General features: G+C 59.7%; 1 protein-coding gene across 1 annotated transcript in view; it reads right to left on the reverse strand.

Annotated features, from left to right (window-relative positions):
* The window catches only part of RASGRF1 (Ras protein specific guanine nucleotide releasing factor 1), a 92,873-nt gene extending 81,224 nt beyond the window's left edge, over positions 1-11,649 (reverse strand). Inside the window, exon 1 of the mRNA XM_055326575.1 lies at positions 11,374-11,649. Within this exon, the coding sequence (XP_055182550.1) occupies positions 11,374-11,649 (276 nt within the window). The remainder of the gene's footprint in view (positions 1-11,373) is intronic.
* Positions 11,650-15,053: the final 3,404 nt, after the last annotated feature.

The following is a 15,053-nucleotide window of genomic DNA, read 5'->3' on the forward strand; positions in this document are numbered from 1 at the left end:
CCTATCCTCAGCAACTGCCTGAGAAGCTCCCATGGCTGGTGGTTGAGATGGGAGTTGGAGCGTTTCTGGAGTTCTGGATAAATGTTGTCATACCAGTCTTCCCCAGGGAGGAGCAGTGACCCCAGATGCCACCAGAGTCCTTGAGATGGTCCCACGGCCTCCGATGGTGTCGGTTCAGAGCTCAGACAGATCTCAGGTCACCCCTGGTGGCTGAGCCAGCCCAGAGTCTCCCTGAGTGACAAGGCTGTGTGGAGGCAAGAGACAGGCCCCTGCAGAGGTATAGATAGACCCCGCGGACCTACTGGAGTCATGGAGCCGCTGTGACGACATCCTGGGCACTCCCAGAGTGATGTGTGACCAAGCAGAACTACCTGAAGCTTCTCAGGGTCCACAGGATGCAACCAGAACTACACACAGGCCTCCACATGATCATGGGACAGTGCTGGAGTCACACCTGCCCCCATGATGTGACCACGTGGTCCCACGGGGTGGATCCCTCTATAGAATAGCAGCACTGTCCTGGAGTCAGCCTGGGGACACCTCACACCTGCAGACCCTCCCTGGGGTTTTGGGTGAGATCAGGACTCACATACTACAGGATATGGGACACATCAAGGGTACAGGGTAAACTCAGATCTGGAGCCTCCTCTGGGAGTCCACGTTTCCGCCCGGACTCTTCACGGGTCTCCCAAGAACTGCTGGAACAGACCCAGACGTGCCATGGAAGCGGAATCCACCAGTGGGCCACCCCTGGCTTTGTTAGAAAAGAAAGGCTCAGGGAAGGAGCCCTGGAGCCTCACCAGGGCAGAAGGGCCGGGCACTGCCCCAGGGCCTCTGTGGACATCCAGGACAGACCAGAGCATTCCTTTATCTGAAATAAGGGGTGTGTGCCTTGACCTGGGGCACCCCCAGGAGTCCTTCGATGGATCCCGATGCATGACGAGCATCAAGGCCAGACCCATCCAACAGGTCCAGAATTCTTGCAGGGCCTTGGCAGGTGCACACTTCTGCCAGTGGGTCCCCACCGTGGCTGCCCGCCCCACACCCTCCCAGAGAGCAGCCCTGGAGCAGCTGTGGGCACATGCCCCAGGGTCAGGGCCAGACACACGTCTTCTGGGTGGGGCCCATAAATTACCACTGCGACTACTCCGAGAGTCCTCACTTCTGCCTAAGCTGCTGTGAATGAGCTCCTTCCTTTCCACTGAATGATTTCCAACCAAGAAATACCCCTGTAGCTTGGCTCTGAGCCTCAGCCCGGGCATGGAGCAGCCTTCATTTGCTGAACGGGTGACTGAACGCATTTGTCACCGTGGTGCTGGAGCCCGGTTTATTAATTCATAACCAGCAAAGCCACAGAGTAGGGGACGCTGACTTTGCTTCTCAGGCTCGGGCAGTGGAGTGGGCTGGGAGAGGTAGGACCTGGCTTCTCCCGAGTGAGGTCTAGGACTCCTCAGGGAGACCCAGAGGCCCGTAGCATCATCAAGGCTCTGAGCAGTCCTGCAACAAAGGACCTTTCCTGGGACTTGTTCCGCCATGGAATCCTTTTTGTTTTCACGTTCTAAAAGATCAATCTGTATTCTGTGAAACCAATGTTCTGGGGTGTCCACCTTGGGACTCTCAGGTTGGGGCACACACCAAGGCTTGGAGTCACCAGATCTTGGTTCAAATGTATTATTATTTGGCCTTGGGGGCTTCAGCACATCTCCTCTGTGGATCTGCTTTCTCCTTCACAAAGCGGGCAGGGTGTTGCCACCTCACAGGCTTGTTTATGGTTTAAAAGAGCTCATCGTTCATAAAAGTGCTCAGTAATGGGTTTTGAACCAATGAAATCCTCTGCAAGTCTAAGTGATGGGTCTCATCAACCATCGGTGGCAAATTACCAGGAAACACACACATGTGTGCACTGACACGCGTGTACAAGCAGCCAGAATCCATGACTATGATCTTATTTGAAAAGAGGGTCTTGGCTGACGTACTCGAGTTAAGATGAGCTGTGCTGGGTTAGGAAGGAGAGGCCCTGATAGAGGAGCATGAGGGCACAGACACACGGGGAGAGAGCCCAGCGAAGAGGCAGGCAGAGGTGGAGATGTGTCTACGCATCACAGGACAGCAGGGGCTGCCAGACGCTACGAGAAGCTGGGAGAAGCCAGGAGACATGTTTCCCTGGGACTTCAGATTCCTCGCCTCCAGAACTGGGAGAGGGTCCACCATGTTGTTTCAGACTAGGAAATGCACATCCTTGCCCCCAAAACCCACGGGCACGAGCACACATACAGGGCCCCAGGGGCTTGTGGGCCAAGGGGCTGAGGCTGCACTAGGGTTGGGGGTGTCTGTGAGCCAGCAGGGGCCGCCATCCAGGCATCACTTCAGCTCCCACGTCCCTCTCATTCCAGACACTCAACTGATCAGCTGGTTTTCTGCTCTGGTCATCAGAATCCATGCCTTCCCCCACCTCACGCCACCTTACTTCAAGGCTTCATGTCCTCCCACCTGGGTCACTAAGCTGGCCTCTCTGGCCCCAGCGTCCAGTCTCACCTGCCCCGATTTGCCCTGGTCGGCCAGAACCCAGACCCATCATCTGGGTCTCTGCTCCCTGCCTCCTCTAGCTGAGCAATGGAGGCACCACGCATGGTGGTCTCTGGGGTCTCGTCACCTGCAGGCTCCTGGCTCCCTCCCTCCTGGTCCTCCTTCGGGGCCTGGTCCCAGCTGGCCCTGTGCCTCTGCCAGCCCTCTCTGCCAGATGCTGCCTAGTATCCAGTCCAGAGGGGGCCATGCTGGAGAACCCGCTGGAGCTTCCGCCATGTGTGTGCACACAAGTGTATGTGCACGTGTATGTATATGTGCGTGCAAGCATGTGCACATGGACATACTCTGGCCTGCTCTCTACCTCTTCCACCCTCCCCTCAATAAGGGCCGTCATCCAGACTCCTTCTCAGGTCTTCCCAGACACCCAGGTCCCTTTATTCTTCCCCCAGACTCCTGGGGGAGGCCACCATGTCCTCTGGCCCCTGCAGGGAGAGGTTCCATCCAATGGGGGGCAGGCCACTCCAAGTGTGTCTCCCAACCTCTCTCAATGCCTCTGCAGCACAGCCTGTTCCTCACATGCTGGCTCCTCCAGCCCCGGCTGCACGGCGCTCACGTCAGGTACACAAGGCACTTCACCAGGTGGGCCAGTGGGAGGATTGACGTCCACAGCCCCTCCATGTGATGGAGGCCGATGTACTTGAGTTACGATGAGCCGTCCACAGTCCACAGTCCACCATGTGATGCTCCCTCCACATGGTGCTCCCACACCAATCCTAGAACCTGGCCAGCTGCCTCACTCCTAACACTCTAACCTCATCAACATGGCCCCACATGGGGCCTGGACCCCACTTGACGATCCTTCCCCTGCTCTGAGTGGCCTCACCCTGCCCAGGCTCTGCCTCAGAGTTCTAAAGCTGGAATCTTCTCAGGGCCTGGCTACTGCACTGGGCTCTGCTTCGTCCCCCAGCTGAGTGCCTGTCTCAGGCCCCTGTCCGACCGTCACCTCCTGGGGGGCCTGAGTCTTGGGTCACTCTGGCCTGCCACCTGCCCAGGACCGAGCCCTGCTGCCAGAGACACCTCAGTACCTGCTCACCTCTATGTCCTGCCTGCCCTACCTGGACCGGGGATGCCCCCCTCCTCCCCAGACTCAGCCTTGTATGAAGTAGCACAGCCCGTGGCCTGGGGCTCAGGTCAGTGTAGCCTCCCCATGCCTGCTGCTCAACACTGTCTCAAGTAAGTCACTGCAGCCTGAGGAGCCACGGCCACAGAGGTGACGTGTGGCTGCTCCTGCACAAATATCTGCCAGTCTGTCCCCACCCCTCTAGACGCCTGCTGACTGCGGGAACTCTCGTCCGGCTCCATGCGCTGTTTAGCCTCCATCAAAAACCCAGTAAGCAGCTGCTCCGGAGAAGGCCTGACTCTGCTACTGGGCACACAGGCCTTGGGGGCTGGCTTCAGGGGCTCCTGCCACACACGTGCCCTGTGTCCTCCACATCCCTTCTTGGTGGCACCTCCTTGAGGCCCCCAGGTGGGTGGAAGTGCCCCTGCCAGGACCCTTCAGGCCCTAGGCTTTTGTCTACAGCAGTGCTGAGCACCCTGTGCTGCCACGTTTACCATTGGGTGGTCTCCTCGCTGGATAGGGAGCTCCTCCAGGGCAGGCCCCTGCCTTCTGTGCCGTACTCCCATGGTCAAGTGGCATGGGCCTGGCTCCTGGGAGATACTGGCTACTCTGAAAGACAGGCACTGATGGAGCGTTAACGTGCTCAGAACGCTGCTTCTGCCTCTAGAATTCTCCTCCTCATTATTTCGGGGGAAACCCAGTGTGCTTCTCTGGTCGCCTGGCCAGGGATGACAGAGTCACTGAGCATAAGGAGAAGGGGAGGCCTGGCTCGGAGCTGCCCCTCCCATCATGAGCACACATGGCTTGGCTCAGTTTCTGTCTCTTGCCCTTATGCCCACCCTGAAGGCTCACTGCCCCTGCCCCCACTGCTCTGTGTGTGTGAGCCATGTGTCACAGACAGGTCTGCATTTTGCAAAGACAGATCTGGCTGCGCACAGGCAGCTGGACTGCAGGACACAGGGCATGCTGGGAGACTGTGGGGCCCCCGGGGCTCTGCTACCAGGCACGGGAGGGCCTGCTGCCTCGGGGCTGAACCCTGTCCACTGAGCTGTGGCCAGAGTGGGTCACTTCTGGGGGGAGCTTCAGAAGGGCTCCGCTACACTCCCGCCCCTTGGCTGTGGTGACTGGCAAGTGTCAGGATGAATGTCCATCAGCTTGGTCCCCAGGGATGACAACACCAACTACACAAGATATAAAGCACCAACAAGAAACACACCTTCACTGTGTTAATGTTACGGCAGCGTCACATAGCACGTCTTGACTAGTGCACATGGAGGTGGCCATCCCTGAGTCCAGGCGAGAGGTGATAGCCACCAGGACTACACCTGGAAGGAGACAGGGACACAAGGGTGTGGGTCTGAGAGATTCAGGAGGTAAGATGGACAGGGCTGGATGCTGGTGTGGCCGTTCTGCTCCTTCAGGGGCATGTTCACTTGGATGTTTCCAAAAGCCCACAGGTCTTTCAGAGTTGCCACCCCATCTTAACGTCCAGGGTCATGGCTTGCTGTTGACTAGCTTCAAACCCGCCAGAGATGCCAGCGGCACTGGGCAGGAATCTGCTCATAAAGGTGAAAGCTGGAGCCGCACCAGCCACCATTTATTGGCAAGTCCCACTGTGCTGTGCTTGGACTTTGCAAGTAGCACCTAGTTTAACACTTGGAATGGGGACTTGAGGGAGGCGGGAGGCTCTCTTATGGTTTCCACCTCACAGATGGGCCATCCAAGGCTCAAGGAGCCTGAGGACCTTCCCCAGAGGGGACAGAGCCAGGATCCAAAGCCAGTCCATGTGGCCTGAAACCTACAGCTCCCAGCAAATCTGCTTCGCTGCTGGAGATGGGTAACTCACTCCTCAGTGAGCAGGCTTCCTGTCTGCAGGGCTGCATGTTCCTCTTGAAGAGCAGGGTGGGCAGTGGGGGTGTCAAAGGCATGACAGGTACCCTCACACAGGTGTCCCCTCTCCCCCCAGGTCCATGCTGCACCAATGCTCCTGCACAATCAGGGGGCTGAGCCCTGTTTTCACCTGCAAGCACATGGCACTGGCTCCAGCCCCCACGGATTCCGGGGAAGCCGGACTGTGGGGTGTGGACGCCTGTCCTGGTTGGTTTTCCCTTAAGGCTCATGGCATTAGAGCTGCAAGCCTCCCACCCAAGCAGAAACCAAAGCTCCTCCAGGGAAGTCACCAGAGCAGCAGGGACAGATTTTCAGTTGCCACTAATTCTGTTTTTCTTGGCAGAGGATGGCGAACTCAAACCGCCCCCAGTGCTTTCTGGTGGAGGGGCTCAGGTCCTGCCTGGCGGTGTACTCTGTCACCTGGAGCAAGTTCCTTGTCAGCTCTGGGCCTTAGTTTTGTGGTTTCAAAAATCGGGTAATGGTGACAACCACTGAGGGCCTCAGGGAGGACTGGGAAGTGGTCGGCATCTAGCAGGTGCTCTGCGAACTGTATCTACTGGAGCTCAGCTACAGGACGGTGCATCTAATCTGCGCTCACGCCACAGGGGAGCCAAAGGCCCTTTAGCTCTGCCGTTTGTAAAGGTCAAGCTTCTGAAAGCATCAGGAAGGACAAAATCTCACGTGGAGCCCTGGTATGCACAGTAGCTAATGGGGGGCTGCAGCCCCCAGGTAGCCCCAGGCCACCCTGGGCCCTGATGGGGGCCACCACGGCTCTCCCATGGCAGGGAAGCCATAGGCTGGGGCCCTCTCGTCTGGTCCACAGCCTCCGTGCACACTGGAGTTGCAAACCCTGCTTCCTCAGCAGATGCTCTGCATGTCCAGTGTGTCCTCTGCCTGACCAGGGGCCTGTGTCTCTGTGAGGAGCAGCCTCAGCACTCCTGGGGAGGGACGACAGCCTCCTCTGGCCTTGGGTACCTCAGACTTGACTTCCTGAGCTGGACCCTCCACTGTCCGCCGCCCCCCAAGCCTGCCCTCCTCCCACCCGTCTCTCTTGGTGGGCAGCATGGAGTCTGCTGTGCATGGAGGCAGAGGCTCAGATGTCAGGTTCCATCCTGCCCAACTGGGTGGCAGGTCCCAGAGCGATACCTGAGTGTCTCCTCATAAAGTCTCCACCGTCAAGACCTTGTCCCTTCATCCATCAGGGCATTGACACCTTTCACCAATCATTAGCTACAACAGCCCCATCGTCTTCAGCTCTGCTGGCCCTGTTTCTCCTGAACCCGAAATTCATGGTCGTCAAAGACTGTAACACGGTGTGGATGGAGGAGAGCCCCAGCTCATTGCTAAGGCCTAAGGAGATGGGTTTTATACTTGGTCACTCAAGTGCATGGGGTGGGAGCTCATGTCAGGTGGAGGGAGCAGGTGCCAAGGCCCTGGGGTAGGAAAGAAGAGGCCTGTGGAGGGTGAGGAGGAGCATAATGGGGAAGGTGGGGTAGGGCCCACAGGTCATCCAGGGCACAGGGCATTTTCAGAGGCTCTGTGCAGTGCCTGGGAAGGTCAATCTGGTGGGGGCTGTGTGGAGGGAAGATGGGAGCATAGGAGGGGAGGACGCTGAGCAGCCAAACTGGGCGCCTTGAGCTCCAGAGTCCAGGTTGGGGTGGGGAGGGAGAATGCTCAGCACTTGGCCAAAGCTACAAGAGTGCCTAGGCATGGCTCCCTACCCACCCCCTGAGCTCTTTGACGACAAACCTTAAGCTTTATTTTCCTCTGTAGCCACAGGACCTAGCACAGGTCTGGCACCGAGAGTCTGCTGCACAAACAAACAGCAGTGAGCTCTTCCTGCAGCCTGAGTGTGCATGGTCTGGTGCTACCCTTCACTCCCTTCCCCAGGCAGACAGGCGGGCAGTGACCTGGCATTTCCTTGTCCTAATTAACGTATCATTACTGAGCCTCTTCAACCTTGTTTCAGCTCCAGAAAAGTCTGGGAGATGGAACAGACGCCCCGCACAGTTAACCCCAGGGCCTCACACCTGCAGGGGCTGTGTCTGATCCACTGCCATGGGACTTCTCCTTAGGCATGAGCCTCCGCAGTCTGAGTCCCCCGGCAACGAGTCTGAGGGGTGTTGCTTTGGCACAACCTTATCCCCCCTACGTGCAGGTCTGCGTTTTTCTGATTGGCCGAGAAACAGAATGTGCTAGAGCAACGGGAGGTGTGCTTTGTGAGGATGAGAATGCGTAGCTGCCAACTGAGACAGCCAGAGAAAGAGTCTCATTTCAGCCACTGCCTCACGGGGTGGCACCCCTGGCATCCTCAGCTGTAAGGGGGCACGCTCCTAGCCTCAGAGCTGCTGCTGGTCTGAACGCCCCAGACCAACCAGTAACACGTGCTGTGAAGAGGACCAGGAGCGGGCTTCATCTGTCTCCAGGGAAGCACAGTCATCTGTCCAGGGTGCACAGTCAGTTCTATGGGCCCCCCACTTCTGGGGCCTCTGCCTACATTGGCACTGAGGTTTGGTAGGAGGGATCCGTCTCTGCCACTCCTGTCCCCAGGTAACCAGGAGGAGCCCAGGGTCCACAGTTTGACCCTCTCTGGTTGGGGCTGGGGTGAGGACGGTGCTGGGTTGGCCTGCTCAGGTTCCCCAGTGAAAAGCTGAGGCTGGAAGCCTTCTTTCAGGGGAATCAGAACAAGGGTGTGGAAAGTCTGTGTAGGGCACTCAACGCCGAAGCAGAGTCAGGAGTATCGAGGGCCAATCTGTAGGGAAGTAGAACCCCAACCCTAAGTCCAGGGCACTAGAGCCTTTGGTGCGTGGGCTGCAGGACCAGGAGCAAGCAGGGTGCAGGTGTCCTGCAGCCACCACTGGGCATGGAAGCATGGCTGGGCCAGTCTGGAGCCCCTGTCATCCCACCCTGGGGCTCCAGGACACTGGGGCCATACCATGGGCCATCAGACCCACATGCAAACCCCCAGATGATAGGACACCAGGGCGGCACGTGAAGATGTGCCTGGGGCCTGGGCCTGTCAGTCCTCAGCATCTAAAGTACGGAACTAACCTATGATCCACCAAGTTCAGCTCAACAAGCACTTCCTGCACACCTACTGTGCTCACTGTCCTGGACTCGTTCCAATCCCTGGAGGGCGTAACCTGCCCTGACCTTTCCAGGTGGAAGCTGCCTACCTAGACCCAGACAAAATGACATCCGGCTAAAAGCAGGTCTTCACCAGATACCAGCTGGTCCAGTCAACCCACCAGCATCTCTGAGGCCTCCTGACGACGGCAGTCCGCCACATGCCCAGCAGATTTGCGATCCGGGCTTCCTGTGGGGCCCAGATGCAGGGCAGAGCCAGTGACAGTATGGCTTGGCACCAGGCTCTGTCGCCAGGGCCGTGAGGGTGCCGTGGGGCCCCCAACCCAACGAGAGATATGGGGCAGCTGCTGGGACTCTCGGTTTTACTGTGGGATGTAGTACACAAACGTTACAAATTCTTGGAGACATGCACAGGCCTGAGAAGCGGGATGTGCATTTCCATGTGAGCCAAACGCCTGCTCTGGGGCCAAATGGAAGGAACATCCACGTAAGTGCACGAGACGAGGCACAGCTCTCTAAGGAACGCAGCCCCTGAGAGGGGCAGCACCAGATCGCACCTACTCCTCACAGCCCTAGCCTATTCTCATGCCACAAGGCTCTCTGGTGAGCATATCTGGGCACCCCTGACTGGCAGTGTCCTGGGGAGGCAGCTCTGAGCATCCGTGCTTATCTTCACTCCTGCCCCTTCCCAAATCTGCTGCTAGTGCAATTCCACACCGGAGCCAACACTGACCTGAAATCAACAAAGGATCTCCTCTTTGGGGATTCTTGGAGGCTGGGGGAATTCTAGGTGTGCTTCTGCCCCTGACTTACTCTGTGCTGATGGGCAACCCCCTTCCCCTCTCTGGTCTTCCGTCTGTCTGTCTGTGAAATAGGAAGGACGAACTGTATGGTCTCCCTGAGGTTCCTTTCAGCCCTAACGTTTTTGTCTGGCCTCCGTCCCATGCCCACATGGGCACTGCAGATCAGCTACAGCTTCTCTACATCCTGTGAAAAGGTGCTGGGAACTTACTCTTACATACGTTACCTAACCGAGCTCCAGAAACCTCAGGAAGGCAGGTGTTGTTATCCCATTTTTCTGGATTACAACACAGAGGCTCAGAGCAGTGAGGGTGTTCTCTGAGCTCCCAGGGCCAGGAAGTAAGCGTGCTGAGATTCAGCCTCAGGCCTGTCTCTGGCTTCCGAGGGGCTGAGAACAGACGCTGTGAGGCCCACAGCAACTGTCTCCTCCATCCTGCTCTCTCTGCCTGCCGGGCACTCGGCGCTGGGCTCTGGAGCTGGGGAATGAGGGGTGGAGGTGAGCTCCAGTGGGGGCCCAGGCTGTGGGCCACTGGAAGGTACAGGTGTTCTTGGGCTGGCAAGGGTTGGTGACGTTCTGGAAGGCTGGCCAGGGCAGATCACCAAGGGCTGGAGCAGTGTCTCTGGCCCAGCCTGGGTCTGGCTCTCTGGGGTGAGTCCTTGAGGCCCCATGGAGTGGAAGAGCTGCCTTCTCCTGGCTCTGCTCGGTGGTCTGGGGGCTTCTCCCTGCCCTGTGGCCTGCTGTCCCCAGAGGTCCACCCCCAAATACTCCAGTCCCCAGAGATCATCCCCCAACACCCACCAGACAGGGGCAGGGACGCAAGAGCTATACTGCAGATGCCAAGCGCAGACCTGTCTTGCCAGTTAGGTGGGCAACTTCCAGCGCCAGGCTTTCAGTTTGTCTGCTTCCATCACCACCAGTCTGCACCCAGCAGGGGCTCTGAGATCCCAGCTGCCTTTCTGAAACCTGAGGCTGCGGTGGTGGGCATTCGCCAGGTGAGACCCTGTGGGCCTCAGCGTCCTCCTCCAGGCAATAACCAGCTGGTCCCCCCTCCCATCTCAGGTCCTTTCCGGCGATGATATTTTTGGATCCAATATCTCTGACTTTACCTGCCCAGAGGCCCGGAGACTGACCAGATGCCTTTGGAGAGCACATGGGTCTTAAACATTGCTCTCTCCCTCCGTTCCAGAGGCGCAACCCCCCCCCCCGCCCCCATCTAGGCCGGGCCCTGAGCCCTGCAGCTCCAGAAGCGGGAGGGCAGCGCGTTGGCCTGACTGCGGCGGTGGCGGAGGCTCGGGGGAGGGGGAGGAGGGCGGCGCGCGCCTGTCCCGCGGCCTCCGCAGCAGCCCCGGCCCCGGGCTCGCCACGCCAGAGGGGCCCTGGAACAGCGGGGGCTGGGGCTCGGGGCTGCGGCTCTGGCCTGGGGCGGGCCGGGCCGGGGGACTAGCGCCGCGCCGCCGCTCCGAGGCACCCAGCTGACCCCTGCGCCCCGCCACCCCCAAGGTGGCAGAGCTAGCGCGCGTCCTCTTCCCTGCCAGCGGCGCGGGGGGCCGGCGCATCTGTCTCGCCCTCCCCTGGCCGGGAGCAGGCGAGCGGGGCTGTCGGGGGCGAGGGACCCGCGGGTGGCAGTGGGGGTGGCTGGACGTGGGTCCGCCTTCACGAGTGGGTCCGGTCCTCTGGACCATCTCCGCCCGCACCCCACGGCTCTCAGCACCTCCGCGCCTCGGCCCCTGCGTCCCCGCTGGGTGAAGGGCAGCCGTGGCCCGCGCCACCTCCCTGCCCGCAGTCCCTGCCCCTGCCCACCGCGGGGTCGCGGCCCGCCCGAGCCCAGCCTCCCCCCACGCCCGACAATGCAAGGACCAAAGTTGGGGCGTCCTCGGCCGGCGGAAGCCCCGGGGCGCCGAGGGCCACGGCCGGGGCGCCGGGAGGTCAGACGCGGCGCCGGCCTCACCTGTTTCTCCAGCGGCTCCTTGGCCGAGAGCGCAGGCTTGGGGGAGGGCGCGCGGTCGCAGACGCAGCCCTCCAGCAGGTAGAGCCCCGAGGGCCGCGAGCTCGAGTCGCTCTCGAAGTAGAAGAGCAGGTTCTGCAGCAGCGCGAACCACTTGGTTTGCCATTTTGTGTTGTCCGAACTCCGCTTGCTCAGGTAGCCTTTGCGCGTGCCGTCCTTGCGCGCCAGCAGCCCCAGGGACGCGACGTGGCCATCGTTCAGCCGGATCCCCTTCTGCATGGTGCTCGGAGGCCAGCCCGACCCCAGGCGCTTACATCTTCTCCGCGCGGCCCCCCGCGGTCCCCTGTCCGCGCGCGCGGCGCGCTGCCTCTCCCCGGCTTTCGCTCCCGGCCACTCCTGCTCGCTCTCCCCTCCCCCCGGGAGCTCCACTCCGGGAGCCGGCGCCGAGCTGTACCGTTCCCCGCCGGAACCGCTTCTCCGCTCCTCCGCGCCCCGGGGCCCCGGAGGTGCCGCCCGACCCTCCCCCGGCGCGCGGGCGAGGGGCAGGCGGAGTCATGTGACGCCGATCCCTCGAAGAGCCCGTTTCAGCAGCGCGGACAGAGACACGCACGCAGCCCGCCGCGGCGCAGAGCGGCGCGCAGCCCGCACCTTGGCGCCACCTCCCCTCCCCGGATGCGCACACGCACACGCACACACACGAGCCCTGCGCCTCTCCGCCGGCCTCTCCGCCGGCCTCTCCGCCGGCCTCTCCGGCTCTCCTTCGGGGGCTAAAGCCAGATGGGATCGACGTTGGCTGAAGCCCGCGGCACCCGGAGGCTCGCCATCCTGGGAGCCGGCGTCTTTGCGCCCCACCGCGGCGCACCCTCCGCCTGGGGTCAAGTCCCACTTGTCATTTCCTCTTCCAGAGGCCCCCTCCCGGCACTTTATTCTCCTGATCCGAAGTGGATGGAGGAGGGTGGCTGGGGAGATGGATCTGAAAGAGCTTTGGTTCGATGCTTTGCGCAGTCGGCCGGGTCACATTTGTGTCAGCATCCAGTCGCACTCCCAGCGGCTTCCCCAGCGACCTGAGGACAGCGCAGGGGGGAGACGGGGGAGGGGGTAGGTGAGTGCTTATTTCATTTCATTTTATTTTGAGTGTTGCCATAATTACAGGCGCCACCCCCAGCGCCCTGAGGTCTGGCTGGCGAGCCGCTGCCGGGAGTTCTCTGCAAATACCCCCCAAAGCCTCAAGGCGGGCTTCAAACGCAGGCGCCGGGGACCATGGGAGCCTTCAAATAGCTGCTCTGGCGCAATGATACCTTAATGATAGATTTTCCGTTCTTATTTTTAGCTCGCGTTCGCCTACACAGTTACACGGCATTTATCCGAGCACGTCACAGCGCCCGCATGCTGCACCGGGAGGGCGCGCGGGCCTCGGGGCGAGCCGGGCGCTGGAGCGGGGCGCGCGCACCGCCGGCTGCCGCAGAGGGCAGCGGTCTCCCCGGACCCCGCGCGGGGCCCGGCCCGGCCCGGCCCGTTTGCAGCGGCCCAGGGCTGCCGCTCAGCGCTGGAGAGGGAGGGAGCGAGGAAGGAAGGAAGGAAAGAAGGAAGGACACCATCTCTCAGCAGCCAACCTGCGGGCACCCCTCCCCCGATGCGCGCGCGCACACGCTGGAATACACGCTCACACACGCACACGAGCGCACACACACACACACACGCACACACACACCCTGGGCTGGCGCGAGAGAAGGGCATCAGGGCGCCCCGGGTCGGCCTGCGGAGTGCGCGGAGAGGAGGCACCCGCGATGGAGGAGCACTTGGAGCTGCCCTGGTGCCGGGCACTGTGGCGCAGGACTGCGCTCCTCCGCTCCTCCGGGGGAGCGCGTGGGGAGGGGCTGTGCTAACCTTAATTTGCCGGCCCAGTGCCCACGCTCCGGGCGCGGGGACTCTAGAAGGAACCAGCAAAGCTGATTTTTCTTCGCGAATGATGAAAACAAAGTGGGAGGATGGCTAAGCCTCCTGGGTCAGTCCAGGCTGTCCCCAGAGGGTCCCTACCCTGGACCACCTTTACTCTCTTTCGCCCTCTTTATGGAAGCAGAGTTCCCAGGAGTGAGGTTCTTCATCTAAACTCTCCCAGTAGGCCGAGGGCTTCAGAGGCCACGAACACTGCAGGGCGGGGGCTCTCTTGTGAGTGCTCGAGGTCACTGAGGTCATTGCACCCCAAAACAACCATGTGCAGTAGGCTAGCCCTACCCCCACCAGCCCCATTGCACAAGTGGGGGAATGAGGCCCGCAGGGGTCGGTGGGCCTCATCAGAAGTGGCAGAGGTGGGGTTAGAACTGGGTGGTGTGTCCCAAGGGTCCATGTACAGCTCGGTGGGTGGTCCTTGAATTGCAGGGGAGGGGTGGCTTTTCTCCTAAATGGGGGCAGGATCTCTCCCGTGCTTCAGAGCCCAGGTTGGGCCCGCATGGCCGATGCTGTGAGAGAAACCCATGGTACCTGAATTCTGAACCTGGACTGCAGCTCGGAATCACCGGGGGATGTTTGACCAGCACCCACCAAGGCCACGAGTGGGTTATATATTTTCATGGGTGATTTTAATGTACAGCAGAGCTGGGGAACCACCAGAATATGGCAGAACCAGTGATCCTGTCTTATGCACGTGAATCCCCAGGACTCTGGTTAGGGTGCAGAGTCTCCCTGCCGGCAGGGTCTGAAAGTGTATTTGAACAAGCTCCCTGCACTGCAGACCAGCTCGGGAGGATCCAGGGCACTCAGGAGGTAGGAGGAGATGAGATGAGATGTCTCCCTCCCTCCCTCCCTTCCTTCCTTCCTTCCTTCCTTCCTTCCTTCCTTCCTTCCTTCCTTCCTTCCTTCCTTCCTTCCTTCCTATATTCACTTGCACACACCTGCCCCACCAGTGTTCATTGGGCCCCTAGTCTATACCAGGCCTTGGGCTGGGCATACAGTCTGTGCCTTTGGAGTGTAGACCAGCACAAGTGCGCCTTTCCATAGGGTGCTTAGTGTAGCAGGAGGAAAATAATTTCCCCTGCATCTGGGGAACAGGTGTCTGTAGATAAGGAAACGAGGAGAATTAAGGAGTATTTTGGTGGGTTTGATTGCAGCACTTAGAAATGGCTAGTATATGACAGGGACATTGCTTAGGCCCAAATCCTACGAAGTCCTCTCAGGGGGATTACCACTGGGCTTTGCACAGCTCAGTGTGGGTGTTGGTTAAGATAGGGGGTCTGTGGGTCTGACTTGCCCTTAGGGCTGGTATGTGAGGACCTCTGGGGGAGAGTGTGTGTCACCTGCTGTGTGTGTGGAAGCCTCTGAGCCGTGCCGTGTGCACATGGGAGAGTGTGTGTGCTGTGGGGGGAAGGTGTAATGTTCAGAGAAATTTTGCTCTTTGGGCACTATAGTAAAAAAACGTATAACTTCCATGTCACCTAAAAAATGAAAAATTAAGTATGTGGAGTCAGAAGTGTTTTTGGAAATGGAGGTTGCCCAGGAGAGTTTGCTGCTTCAGTGCTAGGCTCAGTGGGTCAACTCCTGCCACCCACCCACACCCCAGTGTGCAGACACCAGGAGTTTGCACCGTGACTTCCCAGCTAATGAAAATAGCTGTATATTCTCTCTGATGATAAATATAATAAGGCTTTCTGTAAAAAAGTAGCATAGTATAGAAAATAAAAGCATAA

Source organism: Nyctereutes procyonoides, unplaced genomic scaffold (assembly GCF_905146905.1).
Source record: "Nyctereutes procyonoides isolate TBG_1078 unplaced genomic scaffold, NYPRO_anot_genome, whole genome shotgun sequence".
NCBI classification, from domain to species: domain Eukaryota; kingdom Metazoa; phylum Chordata; class Mammalia; order Carnivora; family Canidae; genus Nyctereutes; species Nyctereutes procyonoides.